This window comes from Eutrigla gurnardus (assembly GCF_963514095.1).
Source record: "Eutrigla gurnardus genome assembly, chromosome: 23".
Classification (NCBI taxonomy): Eukaryota; Metazoa; Chordata; class Actinopteri; order Perciformes; family Triglidae; genus Eutrigla; species Eutrigla gurnardus.
In genome coordinates, this window is record NC_139934.1 from 2,157,915 (window position 1) to 2,173,817 (window position 15,903).

Here is a 15,903-nt window from a genome sequence, read left to right on the forward strand (position 1 = left end):
AAACATCTTAGACCACAAAATTTATTACAATAATAACTAAAATTACTGTATGTGTCTATTCTGAACTATAAATAAAACATGCATGAAAAAAATAAAAGGTCTAACTTCCATACATATTCAGTTATCATCAACTGAAAATGTGTGACGGTAATGAACTTATTTGGTCAATGACTCAATAAAACATTCAGAAAATGTATTAAAAAACATGTATTGATCACTAATTTTAAATGAGCCAGTTAATTGAGACCCTGCTTGCTTTTTTTTTTTCAGGATCTCGTAATTACGAGATCAGGAACCTTGCCACATTGGCCACCGCTTCACTCAGAACCACTAACTGCACATCCACGAAGAGGTAAATGTATGTCTATTATAATATCAGTAAATTAAAACTTAGTTTATTTACGACAGTGGCTTTGTTACGTTTTGCCATGTGACGTCGTTACCGTGGCAACAGAAACGATATGGCTGACATGCATGGTTGTTAAGCTAGCATACGGGTAGCCTAGCTAGCTAACAAGGAGACTGACGATTCTGATAAGGCAGCAAAACATATGTATTTTCAGGAAACCGAGGAGATGGCAGGGCAAACGTCGCATGACAGTGGTCTATGGGATTTTCTTCGAAAGCGAGGTGTTGCAGAGGAAAATATTGACCGAATGCAACAAGACAAGGTAAGGTTAATTCCACTTTTTATGGCAAGAACACAGATATTAGCGTTATTAACTTTTATTAGCCATTAACGAGTTCTTAGGACAATTTGAATTATGAGCTGATGAAGTCTGTGGAGTACGGAAGCGCATTGCATTCACTGGATTCAAAAAAAAATTAGACGCCTTATCTCGTAATTACGAGAAAAGATCTCGTAATTATGAGATCAGGATCTCGTAATTATGAGAAAACATCTCGTGATTATGAGATCAGGAATCCCAACGTCTTGAGATGCGTGCGCAGTGTTGACATACTGATATTGAAACCATCCTCATTTCCAGAAACCTCAAAATTTCCCAGTATTTCAAGCCGAGAAGGTGGTAATAGCAGATTAACTGCGATAGCGCCATCATTGCCACTGAGAGAAGACTATCTTTTATCTTTTCTCATAATTACGAGATCCTGATCTCGTAATTATGAGATCTTTTCTCGTAATTACGAGATAAGGCGTCTAATTTTTTTTTTATCCAGTGAATGCAATGCGCTTCCGTAATATATCACTCCATATCGCTCATATTTATTCTTCTGCTAGTATTATCACAATTTCTTGTTGATTTACAAACATGCACAAAGGTGCAGATAGACACACAACTAAGTGTTTGTTCCACTTCTTCCCGATGTACAGATCAGGGCTGCCCCTGACCAAAATGGGGCCCTAAGCGAAAACATTTCTTCGGGCCCCCCCCCCCCCACCGCCACCCAACCCTACCAAATCCCAAATGTATATTAGTTACAAAACGACAGTATAATGAAATGCCATTGAACTTGACAACCTTTATTAGTATGAACAAAGAACACAAATATAAACCTAAATTCACACTGAATGGGCTTTATGCACAGCTCCACTACTTTCTGAAATATGACAGCTCATTTATTTCCTGTCTTACATTATTGGACCAACATACTAGAACATCATTAGAACATACTAATTCAGTACCAAACTGACTGATATTTAAAAAATGTAGCAACATTCAAATTTAGTTCCATCTGCCAACAAAAGTATCAAATACACTCATTTCTATAAATATTTATCTCTAATATCTCCTCCAAAGCTGCCTGTCATAGATTAAATTCACCAACAGATGGCGACATTTTACATCCATTAAAATAACATTAGCCAAATCCTTGTGTGGTGATAAAATAGATTATAAACTTTAGCCGAAGATACGACCAACAACTGATACATTTACCACTGCCTTTCAACAGAGGTGAATGCATATGCAGACAAAGGTGTTAACAAGACATTTAATAAATGGTTCGGGCCGCTGGAAAATTACTTTCATCTCCAGACCGCAGTCCACATCTAGACTCTAGCTAAATGGACTGGAGGCTAGCATCTCTCCTGCTACCTCCCGACTAGCAGCAGCAGCTGTGCTGTGCATGGAGGTTTAGTGCTTGCTTATGCCACAAAGTTTTACATTTTTACTAGTGCTGGGCCGTTAGTACCATTAATTAACGGACATCAACGGCGTTGTTAATTAACGGCGTTAACGGCAAGTGCCTGCAGCGTATGTGCATCTGACCAGTGATTGGTCAGATCGATTGCTGTCAATCATTGCAGTGACGGCGCGTGCGATGTCAGTTTAAAAAAAAAAAAAAAAAAGGTCTCTTCTTCTCTCTCTTCTCCTGTCTCGCGCTGACTGCTGATCTAGTAGCACGCACCACGGCTGTGCATATGCGCATCCTTTGTGCAAAACGGGGCCCCTATTGGATCGTGGGGCCCTACGCACTGTGCGTGTTCTGCGTGTAGGCAGGGGCGGCCCTGCTGCTGTGTGCCACTGCCCTGGAACGTCTGAGAACCCGCTTCGTGTATGACCCTTGCCTGCCTGACTAACCCCCCCCCCGCCTGCCTCGCCCTGATCTACCTGAGAACCCGCCCCGGTGTACTAGACCCTGCTTCTGGACAACGACGATTCTACTGGATTACGGACTTAACACTGCTGCTTACCTTCCCCTCTCACGCCCACAAACTGTCAATAATCTTTTGTATTTCATTTGGTTTTGTTGTGGACAGTGCATTTATTATTTTCAGTCTGGTGACCACGCTAACCACTCCTGAGTGCGTCACAATATATATTTATATTTGCCCTTTAAGGATACCACAGGCCTCCTGTGGATATTTGCCAATTTTTGTCCATAAATGATCATTAATTTGCCAATAACAACATTTAACATAAATGTCTCAACAGGATCAAATCGATGTATTTTTATTTAAATGTTCCTGACGGCAGTGAAAATGTTTGAAAAGCTAAATGGCAACTTATTTTAACAACAGGATGATGGAAACGTTCCGGTGATCCCCATCCTGCCGGCTGACTACTGACTACAAACATTTGTATAAAAGTTAGAACGATTGGACAAAACTATTTTCACAACTCTCAGGGAAAGGTCTGTGAAAATGATTGTTTCCGGCTTTGAGAATCTTATCTGTTTTTCTGCAAAAGATGGGATTATTGTACTAACGCTCTATTTACTTTAACACTATTGATCATGTAGGCCTTACCGTTACACTGACCTCTGCCTGGCACTGGTAGTTCACTGGACCATAGATCACCATGATCACCTGGATCAAACACTGTGACTACTATCACTGCCATGCCCCAGCACACTGTTTATTAAAGTCTAAAGACACTGATTTAATTGCTTTGCACCAATACCAATGAACTGTAAAATTGTATAGTAAAATAATTTAAAAGACAGAATGAGCTGTAATAATAATGTAAATCCAAAACCTGTTGCACAGTTTCTTGTGTTAAGATGAAAACATATACTTTTAGAGCCAAAAAATGATAACAAAATAAATGTCTTTATTATAATCAATAATGCTCGTGTCTGTACAGAACTCTTCTTCATGTCTTTCAAAGCTGTCATGTATCTATCAGAATATTTTTATTTTTTCACATTCTTAAAAAACAAATAAAAAAACAAATTCCACTGAAAAGTTGAATCATTGTGATTATTGTTACTGACAATAAACATGTGAGCATGGTTTTCACTGTTGGCAGATTAATGTATTTTATACATTTTATTACAGTTATATATATATATGTATATATGTGTATGTGTGTGTGTATGTATGTATGTGTATATATATATATATAGAGAGAGAGAGAGAGAGAGAGAGAGAGAGAGATTTCAAACGAGACAGTTGTTTTAGAGGCAAATACAGAGACTGCTTGCTGAAAAACTGTCCCTGAAAGGAACGTGCATCAGCAGTTTTGCATGAATTTACCTCTAAAATGGCTCCGTCTTGTAACGTTACACTATTATCACATAGCTTGGTGAATGTGCAGGTCACAACTTGTCCACAAAAGCGTCTTGGAGATGTTGGATTGTGTATTTGATGAGTTTGATACATGTCACTGAGCTCAGCTGTCACTCTGAGACTACTGAGACTCAAGTACCGAGAACTACCAGCGCACTCAACTGTTTGCCAGTACATGTCACCGAGCTCAGCTGTCACTCAAGTACTACCGAGTACTACTGAAACTCAGTACTGAGAACTACTAGGTACTATGTATTGTCACCGAGCTCAGCTGTCACTCAAGTAATACCGAGTACTACCAAGTACTACCGAGTACTACTGAGACTCAAGTACTGAGAACTACTAGGTACTATGTATTGTCAAACAGTGTTTGCCAGTACAAGTCACCGAGCTCAGCTGTCACTCAAGTACTACCGAGTACTACTGAGACTCAAGTACTGAGAACTACTAGGTACTATGTATTGCTTGAAAAACTACAACTCCCACTGGCTGCTCCTGTCAGCCAATCAGAGCGCACCTGCTATCACTTCTGAGTGAGACAGAGAGAGAGAGACAGACTTGTGTCTCCATTTTAAAGTTTAAATGGAGTTTCTAGGTGAAAGTATGCCCGAGCAGAAGATGTTTGACCAAAAAAACTACATTTCCCAGTGACTGCTCCTTCCTGTCCACCAATCAGAGCACACCTGCTGTCAGTTATGAAGATCAGAGCACCACAGTGCTGTCACCATAGAGTGCCGAAGCGGAAGCAGGAAGTAACGGCGCCATGGGTCCTTTCGGAGCGAAAAAAATGAATGGTGTTCAATGGACGGAAAATAATTATTATCTGATCCCCCGGTCGTTATGCCTTGGATTACACAAATGTTGTTTATAGGCTTAAATTATAATTTTCCATGTCAAGAGTTTGACCGTTTATTGTGCAATTCTTCAGTTAAAATTCATTGAGAAAACACAATGATAAAGACTACATGTTGTGTCGCGTATGTGACGTCACGTCATCGCCCTTTTCCCTCCCCATCGGCGAAGTTGAGGCTCTCCACATGACCCGACTTATAGTGGTTCTCCCCCCTTTCGATACTTTTATTCTGCCCTTGGAAAAAAGCGGTGAAGTGGAGCAGAGAAACAGCCATCTCGGCGGACTTCGGACTCGGCGGGTGGTGACGTATATCATTCGCGACGAGAACAGCGAGGAGCTGTAGTTCACAAAGCGGCTCACACAAAACCTAACTTTATCAAAACTCTTCGCGCTTAATTGTCGTCTTCTTTGCGTGAAAAATTTTCTTTAAATATCACAAAGAACATATGTGAAATCCATGGCACAATTCAAACGGGACCAGAAAATAATTTGTATCTACCCATTGAATCGCATTGATATTTTTTTGCTTTTGAGGACCCATGTCCCGGAAATGGAGGGGCGGGACTTCACCACTCTATAGCAATGGCCCTTGGTGCGTGTGTATGACTGCCTTCAAACCTCTCTCTGCCTCTCTCTATCTCTCCATTCCGGCTTCGCGGAGGGTCCGAACAAAAGCTTGCCACGCTCACAACGAAACTCCTAACGCCAAAATGTTGGCACCGTTAGCGCCACAAGACTCTGCTGAAGACACTGATGACTTTTATTTTTTCCTAGTGTCAGAAATGTGGACGCTAGGGCGAGTTAGAAATGCTGCTCATTTCAGGTTTCTTTGAAAATCTGCTTCTCAATTTGTATTGCAGTCAATTGGGAGAAAAACGGACATGGCCGCGCTTAGAGGTTGCTAGTTCAAATTCTGTAAATGTCAGAGTTTTTGAGCACATTGTGAGAGACAGGACAAGTTTGTCTACAAAATTAGAAAATATCACGTGTGTAGATTGAAGATCGTGGCCGGGAGGAGTTTGGAAAGGAAAAAAATCTGAAGTATTTCGAGGAGCCCTCACACTCTAAGCGATGATGTCATCCACTCTAGCCCAGAAGGTTCCGCGCAATACACACCCATTATAAACTCATGATTTCTCCCAAAACGATCATGGTCATTGAACAGTGATTGATCAGAAAGTATATGACCTATTGAAACGTGGATTGACACACCAGGACACAAGACTTGTGTCTACGTTTTAAAGTTTAAATGGAGTTTCTAGGTGAAAGTATGCCTGAGTAGCAGGCGTTTGAAAAGCTACAATGACTGCTCGCCCCGAGCACTGGTCCCCCTCAGCTATTTCATAGCTGTAGGGGCCAGTGCTCGGTGCGATTGCCCTGTGGCCCTAATTAGGACACAGCTTCTGTCTCTGATCTCTGCAGCTCAGAAGTGATGCTCGGTGCTGACCGCCACAACGTCATCACAGTCATCAGCCGAGCTCTGCTCGCCGTCGTTGGGTGGCGCTGTTGCCACGGAGACGGGAAGGCGATTTCCTGTCAGAGGAGTTTGATAAGCAATATTAAAAGAAGGGTAAGCATGACAAAAAACAGTCAACATTACATAACTGTGATTGATTAATTGATTGATTAATTGAATGATTGATACCTGTGGTTCTCTGTCGATATAAAGACACCATGAGGACAGTGGAGATGCAGTATGGACAGAACACCACCAGGTGGTAGACCAGTCTGAACACGAGGTGGTGGGGTTCTGAGTCAGGGGGCGGGGCCACAGTTGCAGGTTTACCTGCAGACAGAAATCCCACCTCTTCAGGTGAATATCTGGATGAATGAACTGCTGGACTCAAAGATGACCTTTGACCTGCTCACCTGTGACCGTGACCCAGCTGGGCGGAGACTCTCCGTCACCGACGGTACACGTGTAGAGGCCCTCGTCAGACCTGGACACATGCTGGATGGTCATGTGACCTGTAGGCTCAGTCCCGATGAGGGAGCCATCCTTGTAGAAACCAGCTGGGAGGTCGGAGGTCGTCTTTGTCCTGCAGGACAGAGTGACCTCATGTCCCTCCATCACAGGGAGGACTGGACTCTGCAGGATCACCGGTCCACCTCAACACAGACACAGAAGTCCAGCTGACAACGAGACCTTTACTCTGGCGGGACGACTTTTATTTTGGATTGTGTGATCTTACCAGTGACGGTGACGTTGATGGTGTTACTGGTTTCTCCGTCTCCGGACTCACACCAGTAAACTCCACTATCCAATTGGACAATGTGGCTGAGGGTGCAGGAAGAACCAGCAGGTTTCCCCCAGGGATCTCCACACTGAGTCCTGGTTTTGTCTTCCCCTGTCCTCCTAAGAATCCGTCCAGCTGGACCCCCGTCGTCCTCACAGCTCAGAGAGAAGGAAGTCCAGCGGAAGAACTGGAGGCTGCTGGGACTCGTAGTCAGACGAACTGGAAGAGGAGGATGAAACAAGACCAGGTGAGATCCCGGTGTACCTGGTGTTTTCATCAACATACATATTTCCCAGCATGCATTGCATCAAAACCAATGAAAACGATTAGTTTAATGGAATAGTTTTAATTGCTCATGTAGAATTTTTAAAAATAAGAGGGTACGATGGTATTTATGAGGACCACTGTAAAATAAAACACAGAGCCGAGAGAGGTCTATATTCAGAGAAACTAAAGTTTATAAAAGTGTCAATTTGGGACTTTATTACAACCGGAACAACCGGATCGGGTGGTTGTGGTAGCTTTCACTTGTCATAGCTGTAATAAACTCACCAATGTGTTACTTTTATAAACTTTTTTTCCTGAATATTGCCCTCTCTCGGCTCCATTTATTGTATTTTATTTACTACAGTCGACCTAACAATACGTCGTACGATGACGGCAGCGGTCCACAGACCAAAGCGTGAGGTCCAGCGACTACCCCGACATCTTGTTTACAGTCTATGAAATGACGCCATCTTTGATTTCCCCTTGAGGTCCCCTTTGCACTTATTTCCCCTTCCAGCCCCCCGGGGGGTCGAGATGTATCATTTTCAGGTTTGTGGACAATCAACAATGTTTTGAGCGTTTCCTGACCTCGGCCTGTGGAGCAGCTCAGCAGCGAGGCCAGAACTGAAGAGGAAGGACACAACAACAGAGCAGGCTGGTGTTTATATGCAGGATAGAAACAGGATGGTCAAACAGGATGAGCATCGTTGAATTAGATGTCGTTGCATCAAAGACACGGCGGTACTTACGGAGCAGACACAGCACCGAGGGTTCGTCCATCCTTAACACTCGTGAGATCTACGAGTCGATGAGAACGCTCCGGTGAGACCCGCCCTCTTCCTCTGTGATGGCGTTTGACAGTGTTGTGGTTTCCTGTCCTCACACCTTCTAGAAACGAAGGTGGGTTGCATTTAAAAAACGAAGTACTGAGTACAACAACAACACATGCAAGTGAAGAGAAGAGCGTTGAGATGGAAAAACACAAAGACTGATGTCAGGAACCTTTAAAGGACAGTACAAAAATAAATAAATACAGAACAAGAATCTTGAAGATGTCATCACCTACTTCAGATGTAATATCTTTATCATATTAGGTAAGTTTCATATTCACAAAGGAGCTATGTCTTTAATTATTCTTAATTGAGAACATACTTTGTTCGGACGTCACTGTATGGGGGGTGGGGTGAACCAGGTTGGGGGTGTGGACCGGACCATGTGGGCCCGGTGTGGGATGCGGCTCGGGGACTGGTGGGCGTGGTCTAGGCATGGTCCCCTTTTTAAGTAGGCTCATTGGAGATGTGCCAGGCCTGAAAGGCAGAAACTCAAAGCTGTGAGTAAAAATTAGGTCTAAGACGGAAAAAGGCGTTCCCTCTTGTTTACTCAGATCGAGGGACGTCCCTCTCAGCTTCAACGAGACAATGTCTTTATTAGGATAGGACAACGTGAGGGTGAAACCCCACTGCAGTGCGGACTTAGCTCCAGTAACAATCGGTGCCCCGAGTGAGGCTGTTTTAAGCGCACATTGTCACGGCAATCACCCTTTTTGTTTTTTTTCCAGACTTTAAAATGTTTCCGTCCAATTATTCACGTCTTTATCTTCTGGTTACAGTGCAGCGGTTCCCCAGGGTTCATTTAGTACATCCCAGAGACATTCAAAGTACTAGATTATACCCCCTAGGCATTTTGACATGAATCATCAATTAATGTCAACAAAGCTTAAGTTTTAGATGTTATTTTCTTTCTTTTAGCCGATGAGAGGGCTGCATTTTATTTTTTAAATATTTCTGTATTCATGAGGAATGAGCTTCTGGTTCTGGACCATGAAGAAAATCTATACATTGTGTCATAAACAATTTTAAAAAAGCATCGTGGGAGCTGGTGTAGTGGGTAGCACTGTCGCCTCACAGCAAGAGGGTCGTGGGTTCGATTCCCGGGTCGGCCTGGGTTCCTTCTGTGTGGAGTTTGCATGTTCTCCCCGTGTAAGCGTGGGTTCTCTCCGGGTTCTCCGGCTTCCTCCCACAGTCCAAAGACATGCAGGATGGCGATAGGTTGATTGGTGACTCTAAATTGCCCGTAGGTGTGAATGTGAGCGTGAATGGTTGTTTTTCTCTACATGTCGGCCCTGTGATAGACTGGTTACCTGTCTGTCTCTACATGTCAGCCCTGTGATAGACTGGTTACCTGTCTGTCTCTACCTTTCGACCCTGTGATAGACTGGTTACCTGTCTGTCTCTATATGTTGGCCCTGTGATAGACTGGTTACCTGTCTGTCTCTACATGTCTCCCTGTTATAGACTGGTTACCTGTCCAGGTGAACCCTGCCTTCACCCAGTCATAGCTGGGATCGGCTCCAGCCCACCCGCGACCCTGAATACAGGATAAGCGGTAGCCAATGGATGGATGGATGGATCGTGGGAGCTTGATCACTGCATGCTCAGTGTGGTGTTGCTGGACATCAACAGCCTGGTTTGTGTGCAGACTATTTAAAGGAGGGAAGAGCTGCAGGCTGCAAAATGACATGTATGTTCACCAGCAGCAGACATGTGGTCAAACACAGTAGATCTCCACTGACTCCGGCTCGGGCTCCGTATCAAAGCTGTTTACAAGCATTAGAGACTCGAATGGCGTTTCGGTTAACCACAACAGGAACAAGTAAAATGTCCCATCCAGCAGCTTTGTGAAACCTTCTCAACCACACGAGGAAAACAGTTAGTGGCACCAAAGTTTATTAATAGGAGCGACTTCACAGATAAAATACAAACAACAAAAAGGTTAGTTATTATCTTTAAACCCTGACCACTAGAATACACTTATGGAAGAAAACAATGCTCTAAATCTGAGTAGCTGTGGTTGCATGCGTCCCATTTTAACTTAAACATATACATATTAAAAGAGAAGTCAGACGTGTGAGGCGTTCAGGGACCAGTTCCATGGCAGCTGGACTTCACTGGTTGGACCGGTCTACCTCAGTGACGAGTAGACGACCTCTGGCTCTGGTGGAAACTCTGGACACAAGATGAGAAACAAATCATCCAAATGTAAAAAGAAGTTCCATTTCTGATGCTATGATCTATATGTTATAACCAAGAAGACACTAGCAAGCTAACAGTCAGATTACCTTTGAAGATCACATGATAGCAAGGTAGCAAGTTAGCAAGTTAGCATTGCACCGGGAGAGGTTTCTCCTCTTTGAGGACGTTTTACAGCTGATGAGCCAAACCTGAGCCTGATTGGGTTCCAGGTAGAACACCATGGCAACAAGGACCGCCTTCTTTCCTCCTCGGTTGCCGTTGCTGCAGTTGTATTTGGTTCAAACATCACTGATTGTTTTGTTGCAGCTCAGTGAGTCTTCCATGGTATCGAGTTCACCTGGTATCAAACTTGTATCTGGACTCTGCTGTGTTTTATTCTTACATTGTCATTTTTCAGAGACAACTCGAGGTGAATTCTGTTGTATCTTATGGTCGTGTTTATGGCTAAAGACCCGACGTCACTGGAGGGTATTTATATGAAGCAGGAAACTGGACGACCGCAACGCTCCTCACTTCGATTAAAACAGCTTCGCCTCCCTTCACCCTTTCTGTGAAGCAGACCAGACTCTGGCTGGAAGCCAACGCGGTTCAGATTCACAGTAACCATGAGGAAGTCGCTGCTGGTTGTTGCATGCAGAAATCAAGCAAAGAATCAAGTGCATTGCTATTCTGCTTTGTATTTAAACATCTAACTGGAGCAGGAAATGTGGATTAATCCACCGCTGAAAGTAGTCCCCCAACAGAGTGACTGTCCTGCTGCTTGTTTGAGTAAATCTCCGGTTGTTTCAGCAGATGTTTGGACTGTTGGTCCACGACGGAGACGAAGAAGAGCTGACATACCTCCACTCCTGTTGGACCTGACGTCTTTGAAGGTGATTGGTCCATAGCAGACGTCCTCCGCCCGCCTCACTGCGGCGTAGACTTCAGCCGGATCTCTGTCTGGAAAACACACGCAGACTACATGACTGCAGGTAGTACAGCTGATACTACAGAGTACTAGTACTAAGGATGAGTGACGCTCCTGCTACAGTCGTTAACACGTATGTTCTTGTAGTTTTAGAAAAGGACATCATGAAATATTGATCCATTGCCCCTCGTGGGATTAATAAAGTTGTTTGAATTGAATTGCATCCCAGTTACCTCTGCTCACTCTGATTGGCCGTTGGAGGTTACGGGATATTTTGACATCACTGTATGTGATGTCATCCGTGATGTCATCATTTGGAACTTCTACTCCAGCAGCTGAAACCGAAACGGAACAGAAGTTTGAATCAGGTTTTATCGTTATCGACACTTCACTGTCTAAAAGTCACCTGCAGAGGAAGGTCATGTGATACGATCCAAAGCTCCGGAGAACACTGAATGGACCTCATGCTGGTCATTTTGAAAGGTAACACTCTAAGTCTAACCTGTTACTGAGTGTTCTGTCATGTGCTCCAGTAATGAACCAGAAAATACAACAAACATTAATTCAAAGTGAAATGTTTTCCTTCAGAAGTCAAAGGGAATCAAAAATCTGAATTCTGACTTTAGAAGACTTAGAACTGAGAAGTTGCTGCAGGACTGAGGACAAGTAGACAACGTAGGCTGCCATCTGGTGGTTTGAAACAAACCACCCCCCCGATTTACTGGAAATGAGCGTTCAATGTCTCTGCAGATTGTCAGTCATCCGGGTTCCTGGTGGTCTTTGAACGCCTCATCGTCGGTAACTGGGTTTCTGAAGTCGTTTAGCCTCTCATTTAAAAGTCTACATATTTTATAATTTAAAGCAAATTACGTTCAGGTAGAAAAAAAAGGAGTAAATTACAGTTAAATAAATATGTTTCATCTTTGTATCATTGATTCCCCATCCTGTTTTGTACGTTATCATTACGCTAATAAATATAAAAACATCAAATAAATAACTGAAAGGTCACGAGTGATAAAATGAGATTTGACTTGATGTCTGCCGCAACCTGAATGCAGCATGGGGGGGGGGGGGGGGGGGGGGGGGCGTTGCAGACATTCAACTCTCACAGTAGACACGATGTTGTGCATGAAATATATAAAATATGTATAGATTTGAAAGAAGGTATCTAACAGTAGCATTTATGTGGATCACAGAGGGATTACAGGGAATGAAAAAGCAGAGGAACTGGCAAAACAGTCACTAAAGCAGGATAACATAATGAACATTTCATTTAGCAAAGCAGAAGCATTAGATATAATTAAGAAAAACACTATAAAAGAATGGCAACGATTGAGGGTAGGACATTCAAGACTTAATAAAACATTGCATTTAATAAAGAAACGTCCTACAGGTTTATGTGAGAGTTGTATAGGATCAGAAGAGTCAGTTAAACATGTCATCATGCACTGTCAAAAATATTCACAAGAACAGGTTCGATACTCAGATATCCAGCATAGTAGGTGGCGGTCATGCACCTTAACGCTGGTTGACAACCGCCAAAAAAAACCCACGAAGAAGAAGAGGAAGCCGAGGAGAGGAGGTTGCGGCAGATCTGAGTGCAGAGAGGGTGTTGCGGCTTTTGAAGCCGGAGAGTGCTTTGTGGAAGAGCGGTAAAACTTGAAAACTAAGAGTGAAAATTGAATTGACAAGAGTGCGGGACATTGTCATTGGAGTGTTGAAAGTAGGTAGGTAACTTACAGAGAGTAGATTGTGGGGGTATCGACCGACGGCCTGTATAGGTCCGGTAGCGGTACCCTTGGGCTGCTTTCTGTAAGTGGGTGTAAAATGGAGGGAAGGGAGGGGGACGGAGATAGGTATAACAGTATGGAAATGAGTGAAGAGGATTATGAGATTGATAAAGGGGGTAGTGAATGGGAGCAAGTAGGGAGAGGAGGAAGGTGTAGAAGGGCAAGTGGGAAAAAGAGAAAGAAGGAAGATAAAGATAGTTTGGAAGGCACAGAGAGTGAGGGGCAGGGAGAGGAGGTAAGGAGTGGGAAGAAGGGATCCCTTAATGTAGTGGTGAGATTTGAGGGAGAAGGGGGGGTAAAGAAAATGGACCCACTAAAAATCACAAAAATAATCAGAGCACAAGTAGGAGAAGTTAAGTACGCTAAAGTGCTAGGAGATGGGAACCTGCTTATTGGGTGTAACACAGAAACACAAGTAGGAAAAGCTCGGAAAATGGTGAGTGTAGGAAAAATGAAGGTTACAAAAACAGTGAAAGTTGGGGAACAGAGAAATAATGGATGTAAGGGAGTGATAACAGGGGTTCCCCTTGGTATCAGCATAAAAGATCTAGTGGGAAGTCTAAAAATGAGAAATACCACAGTTAAAGATGCTAAAAGAATGACAAGAGGACCTGAGAAAAAAGAATCAGAAACAGTAGTGGTAGAGTTTGATACAAAAACTATCCCAAGGGAACTCTATCTTGGATTTGTAAAATACAATGTGAGAGAATTCGTCCCAAAACCAATGAGGTGCTTCAATTGTCAGGAGTATGGACATATAGCTAACCAGTGCAAAGGCAAAAGAAGGTGTGCAAGGTGTGGAGGAGACCATGAATATGGGAAATGTGGAACGGGAGTGAGGCCAAAATGCTGTAACTGTGGAGGAGAGCATAGCGTAGCATACTGGGGCTGTGAGGCTATGAAGAGAGAAATAACAGTGCAACAGATAAAAGTGAATGAAAAAGTGTCGTATGCGGAAGCTGCTAAGAGAGCGGGACAAGGGAATATCAGTGGCATGCAACAGAAGAGAGAGAAACAAGTGATGACAAGTGTTGTACAAGAAGTTGAAAAGAAAATGTTGGAGGAGAAAAAGAGAATGGTCATGAACTTTGGGTCATGACCGAAAGAATAAGATCCCGGATACAAGCGGCCGAAATGAGCTTCCTCCGCAGGGTGGCGGGGCGCTCCCTTAGAGATAGGGTGAGGAGCTCCGTCACACGGGGGGAGCTCGGAGTAGAGCCGCTGCTCCTCCACATCGAGAGGAGCCAGTTGAGGTGGCTCGGGCATCTGCATCGGATGCCCCCTGGACGCCTCCCTCGGGAGGTGTTCCAGGCATGCCCCACCGGGAGGAGACCCCGAGGAAGACCCAGGACACGCTGGAGTGACTATGTCACCCGGCTGGCCTGGGAACGCCTTGGGGTCCTCCCGGAGGAGCTGGGGGAAGTGTCTGGGGAGAGGGAAGTCTGGGCGTCCCTGCTCAGGCAGCTGCCCCCGCGACCCGGTCCCGGATAAGCGGAAGAAAATGGATGGATGGATGGAGAAAAAGAGATTGGTGACATTCATAGCAGGAGTCATAAATGCGACCGCAGATGTTAAATCTAAAACAGAAAGAATACAAATAATAGTGAAAGCAGCGGTACATCATCTGGATATGAAGGGGATAAGATGGGAAGAGGTAAGAGATGAGTTGAGTGTTCAGGCCAGTCAAGAACCATCATGTATTGGGTAATATTAATAATAATGATAATCCTTCAGTGGAATGCAAGAAGCCTAATTGCAAATGGTCAGGAGTTTAAACAGTTCATCTATAGCCAACAGGAAAAACCAGACATAATGTGCATCCAGGAATCCTGGTTAAAGCCAAACTTAGAGTTAATTATTAAAGATTACGTGGCAATCAGAAGAGACAGGGGAGAAGGGACAGGAGGCGGATGTGTCACATTTGTAAAAGAGGGCATTCCCTACAGGATTAGTGATATTGGAGCTGAGATGGAGAGTATTATAATAGAAGTATGGATAGGAAAGAGGAAGCTGGTGATACTAAATTTTTACAACCCATGCAGACAGTTGGACATTAAGAAACTTAAGGACATTAGCACCATTATGTGAATGGAATGTGTGTCAAAAAGGGACTATAGGAAGTGACCATTATCCTATATATAATAAAATAAATTTAGGGACGGTACAGGCCACGGAGAGAGCAGGAGGAAGATGGATCTTAGAAAAAGCTAATTGGGTTGAATTCATGAAGGAATGCGATAAAAACCTCTCTCAGATTAGTGATAACTTAGAGGTGGAAATGATGGAGAGGGAAATAAAGCAGGGGATCATAGCAGCAGCAACCAGCTCCATACCTAAAAGTACAGGCAGAAAGAAAAATAAGTTAGTACCATGGTGGGATGAAACATGCAAACAAGCAGTTAAAAGCAGAAACAAAGCACTTAAGTTAGTTAAAAGATATCATAACTTTCAACATCTGATCCAATATAAGCAAGCGCAAGCAATGGTAAGGAAAACAATAAGACAAGCAAAGAAGTCGTATTGGAGGGAGTTCTGTGGATCGATCGGGAGCACTACTAAGATAGGTGAAGTCTGGGGGATGTTGAAAAAAATGGGTGGAGATAGGAAGGACTGGAATTATCCAGTCCTGAGTTCTGGAAATGAGGTCGCTGTAACCAATAAAGAGAAGGCTGAGTTAATGGTTAAAACTTTTGTGGCGGTGCACAGCTCAAATAATTTAACGGAGGAGGGAAGAAATGGTAGGAAGAAAACTAGGAATGAAAACAGGGAGGTGTTAAAAAGAAAGGATAGTAGGGGAAATGAGTTAGATGTCCCATTTACCATCGGAGAAATGAAAAGAGCAAT

The 15,903-nt window shown here is 43.5% G+C and overlaps 1 protein-coding gene and 1 long non-coding RNA gene across 3 annotated transcripts; both read right to left on the reverse strand.

The window, feature by feature from the left end:
• Positions 1-4,239: 4,239 nt before the first annotated feature.
• On the reverse strand, positions 4,240-8,145 carry LOC311008851 (high affinity immunoglobulin gamma Fc receptor I-like). 2 transcript variants are annotated; one of them, XM_084002774.1, is made up of 6 exons: positions 8,080-8,145; positions 7,919-7,954; positions 7,019-7,282; positions 6,696-6,935; positions 6,472-6,612; positions 4,240-6,359 (listed from the first exon to the last, which is right to left on the reverse strand). In XM_084002774.1, the coding sequence occupies exons 1-6, from the start codon at positions 8,108-8,110 to the stop codon at positions 6,250-6,252; spliced, it is 822 nt and encodes a 273-aa protein (XP_083858900.1). In that variant the 5' UTR covers positions 8,111-8,145; the 3' UTR covers positions 4,240-6,249. The 2 variants fall into 2 exon arrangements, with proteins under 2 accessions (XP_083858900.1, XP_083858901.1); XM_084002775.1 differs by having other exon boundaries at positions 4,241-6,359; positions 6,472-6,554.
• A 1,817-nt stretch (positions 8,146-9,962) lies between these two features.
• LOC311009199 lies at positions 9,963-11,820 on the reverse strand. Its single transcript, XR_014596616.1, has 3 exons — positions 11,503-11,820; positions 11,203-11,301; positions 9,963-10,335 (listed from the first exon to the last, which is right to left on the reverse strand). It is a non-coding gene; the product is annotated as an uncharacterized lncRNA (long non-coding RNA).
• Positions 11,821-15,903: the final 4,083 nt, after the last annotated feature.